This window comes from Salmo trutta, chromosome 20 (genome assembly GCF_901001165.1).
Source record: "Salmo trutta chromosome 20, fSalTru1.1, whole genome shotgun sequence".
Lineage (NCBI taxonomy): Eukaryota > Metazoa > Chordata > Actinopteri > Salmoniformes > Salmonidae > Salmo > Salmo trutta.
Genome location: NC_042976.1, coordinates 5,650,476 through 5,654,603, shown reverse-complemented (window position 1 = coordinate 5,654,603; position 4,128 = coordinate 5,650,476). Strand labels below are relative to the sequence as shown.

At 47.4% G+C, this 4,128-nt stretch overlaps 1 protein-coding gene across 1 annotated transcript; it reads left to right on the top strand.

The window, feature by feature from the left end:
* Positions 1-1,393: 1,393 nt before the first annotated feature.
* Positions 1,394-3,553, top strand: LOC115155319 (oligodendrocyte transcription factor 1-like). Its single transcript, XM_029701886.1, has one exon. It carries the CDS (start codon positions 2,038-2,040, stop codon positions 2,812-2,814), a length of 777 nt encoding a protein of 258 aa, XP_029557746.1. The 5' UTR covers positions 1,394-2,037; the 3' UTR covers positions 2,815-3,553.
* Positions 3,554-4,128: the final 575 nt, after the last annotated feature.

Below are 4,128 nucleotides of genomic sequence, written 5' to 3'. Positions count from 1 at the left end.
AGGGAGGAGGGGAGATGGAGGGATGGTGGAGGGGAGAGGGAGGGAGGCTGGAGGATGGAGAGGAGAGGGAGGAGGGGAGATGGAGGGTGGGTGGAGGGGAGAGGGAGGGTGGGAGAAAGAATTGAGATAAAAACGGGATAGTGAGACTTACTTCCTTCATCATTGCCCTTTCCCTGGCCTTTTGATCTGCTATGAATGGGACATCTGAGGTTTGCAGCCTGACTTAATGCAGTTCGCCAGGCAGCCTTCACCTGTGCTACAAGTCAATTGGCCTGTTGTTTGTTTTCTGGACATCTTCCCAGCCCCCAGCCCTCTCCCCAGCCCCCTGCCAAACACCCTGCTCAGCCCCCAGCCCTCTGCCCAGCCCTCTCTTAAAGACAATTGGGTTATCATATAGAATAGTCTCTCAGAGTAAAGAGAAAAGTCCAACAATAATAACAACAACAGCAACAACAACGGCAATTAGCTCAGTAGCTATCACCCATTATGCCTATTCATCTGTAGACATCTTGATGTTTTCAATGACACTCTGTTAAAGTCCTAACAATGTACACGCCTATTGCCTACCCTCTGTTTTCTAATTATTGTGTCAATATGACTTGAGACTAAATGAAGGCTGAAGTATTCCAAGTCTAAATGATTACAGTGGCACGTTCCTTCAATCATGACTCAGTCAGTTTTCAGGTGAGATTGAACCGCTTGAGGTAAACAGATTAAAATCCCCTGCATTGCAGAATGAGACCATACAGTACTTTTTCAGGGGGGGGGGGGGGGGGGGGAATTGTGCAAAATGTATATAAAGTACTAGTATGACCTACAGCTATAGTGGTTTTACAGTACTGTGTTTTTTCACCACCAGTACTGCATTTTCTGTATCTTTACTGTAAAAGGGTTAGTAATGCATTCATCATTGTCATCTCTGCTGTGACAATGTCCTCCTCTGTCCCTAGTAAAGACAGACAATGTGTCACACAGGCACACAGGCACACACACACACACACACACACACACACACACACACACACACACACACACACACACACACACACACACACACACACACACACACACACACACACACACACACTCACACACACACACACACTATTACATTATTCTACACACTAGCCCTATCTATCTCATTATTTCTCTCTAGCTCCATTCCTCTCTCCCAGAAACAGAAAAGCCAACAAGGAAACAATTGCCTAGCGTTATGACTAGCAGAACTAGTAAATCAGGTTGGTACAGTATATGTTGATATGGGGTCTTAAGTCCAGAGAGCAGAAGTCTGATTGGGTGTGGAGGGGAGGGGTCCGAGCAGCAGCAGAGTGAGGGGAGGATGAGATGTGATGTGAGGGGAGCGTTTAGCTCAGTTCAGCTCTGTCTGCCTTGTCATTCTCTTCAGACAGCCGGGGGGAAGTGAGATGAAGGAGCACTGACACTCCAGACACTCACAGAGGAGAGACAGAGACAGAGAAAAGCTTTCAACACGTAGACAACTCTGGAAGACTTCTGACACCAACACTGAGACCAACGGTCACTTACTGATTGATCGTACTGTTGGCTGGGTCATTTTCTTTTTATTCAATGAGGCAAGAAGATTCTTCCACAGCCAAGGAGTGATGTCAACACTGGACCAGAATGTCAGGATAGTGTGGGACTAAATGGTTCATGGAGGAGGACTAAGCTGAATTGCTTGATTGCAGAACTGAGTGCTCACAGAAGACTGACTCTTCTTCACTTGTGTGACGTGTTGCTGTCATCTCAGTGTAGTTTTTCTGTCATCTCAGACAAGTCAATCTCAGTGTAGTTTTTCTGTCATCTCAGACAAGTCATCTCAGTGTAGTTTTTCTGTCATCTCAGACAAGTCAATCTCAGTGTAGTTTTTCTGTCATCTCAGACAAGTCATCTCAGTGTAGTTTTTCTGTCATCTCAGACAAGTCAATCTCAGTGTAGTTTTTCTGTCATCTCAGACAAGTCACCTCAGTGTAGTTTTTCTGTCATCTCAGACAAGCCATCTCAGTGTGGATCAGGACCATGCATGTTCTACCTAACCCCATGACCAGGGCCCATCAGGAGCAGCCTCTCCCTCTCTGCTCCCAGGGGGCCCACCTCCAGGACTTCTCCTCCAGGTGTCCTCTAGGGCTTGGTGCTGGTCATGGGGGCAGGCTTAGGGCCATGGGTGGGCCTCAGGGGCCCCAGAGACCAGGCAAGCCACCGCGGGAGCTGAGCCCTGAGGAGCAGCAGGATCTAAGGAGGAAGATCAACAGCCGGGAGAGGAAGAGGATGCAGGACCTGAACGTCGCCATGGACGCTCTGAGGGAGGTGATGGTGCCTTACGCCTCCTCCTCTCCTTCCTCCTCGTCCTCCTCCCAGGGGCCACACTCCCACCAGCAGCAGCCAGGGGCCCCACCTGGACGCAGGCTCTCCAAGATCTCCACCTTGGTCCTGGCCCGTAACTACATCCTCCTCCTGGGCTCGTCTCTGCAGGAGATGCGCCGGCTCCTGGGGGAGGTGAGTGTTGGGGTGGGGGTCGGTGTGGGGGTGAACACGGGGTCTGTCCCCAGGCTGCTCCTGGCCGGGGGATGGCCCCTCCTCACCGGCCCCAGTCAGCTTCTCCTCTCCCCAGAATCTCTCCTGACCTCGGCCTCCTCTTCAAAGTGTCCTCTGTTGCCTCCTGGCCACTTGGAGGGCCCCATGGCCCCGGTGCAGTGGGGCTCAGCTGGGGTTCCTGGTGGTCCACTCTGTCCCTGTGGGGTGTGCAGGCTGCCCAGGTTCAGCCACCCCAGCCCTGGACCCAGGTTCCCCAAGTGAAGCCTGGCTGGGACCACCTCTCATGTGTTCTTCTGATCTGCTACAATGACTGATTCTTCTGAGCGGATGGACTTCTGGTTATGGTTTATAATCTTTTTCTGAAGATTTGACATGTTATTTTTTTTGAATGAGTATTTTCTTTCTCATGTCTGACTAATTCAATGATAACTTTGTTGTAATGGACCTTGTCCATTAGGTTGTTATTAATATCTCGTGGACAGATGAATCTGTCAAGGCTCATATATAATTATGTGATACAAGCAGCAGTAGTTCCTATTTTTTTTTTTTTTTTTGATTATTTGGATAAATGATGATTAGGCGAAGGTGGTGCGTAAACGGGTGTAGTAGTGATTTTCAAGCCCGTGTGCGGATGAAAAACAGTTTCCACAGCCACAAAGTCAAAATTGGCTGTATCGTAAAAATGTATGAAAACTAAAATGCGCTTTTTTGGGCATGATAAACACAAATAAAATTCGCAGAAGGGAGGGGTTTGGCCGAGAGTTTCCATTTGAGAGGGAGGAAACATCACTTCCTTCCCTTGCACAAAGGTTATCACAATTGTTAAACGGCATTTCCCCCAAAGTAAAACAGGAAATGACAAACTTTCACAACATACTTTTACTTCTGGGTAACCAAGATTATTTTTTTTATTGGTGACTGTGGTCAGTAAAAGTCAATGTATTTTAGATTTTATGAACAAATTCTATTTTATATGATAGCAGATGAAGATACGTGTAAGTTCTAACACAGAAAATAAATAGTAATTTACTGTTTACCATTTGACAAAGTTATTTTATGTGCTCTCTCTTTTTCTAGCTCACTTCTCAGCATCTGTTATTTGTGATGGTGTGATGGTGTGTGATGGTGTGTGATGGTGTGTGACGGTGTGTGATGGTGTGTGATGGTGAGATTACAGTAATGACTGGTATACCTCTGGTTCATAAGGGATTACAATAATGACAGATATACAGTACTTCTGGTCCATTTTGGATGGCCAAATAGAGAACCTGCCCCCCCCCATCACCCCATATAGTGAAACAGTTCTCTTCTGTTTAGCAGCGTCGCCCCCATCTCTCTACACGCGAAAAATCAAACGCACCATGTAATTACTGCCCTTTTGATTACTTCTCCCCTCTCTCCATCTATCTTTCTCTCCCCTTCTCTCTTTCTCTCTCCTTCTCCCCTTCTCTCTCCTTCTCTCTTTCTCTCCTTCTCTCTCCTCTCCTCCTCTCTCACTCTCTTTTCCTCTCCTTCTCTCTCTTTCTCTCTCCTTCTCTCTCTCTCACTCTCTCCTTCTCTCTTTCTCTCTCTTTT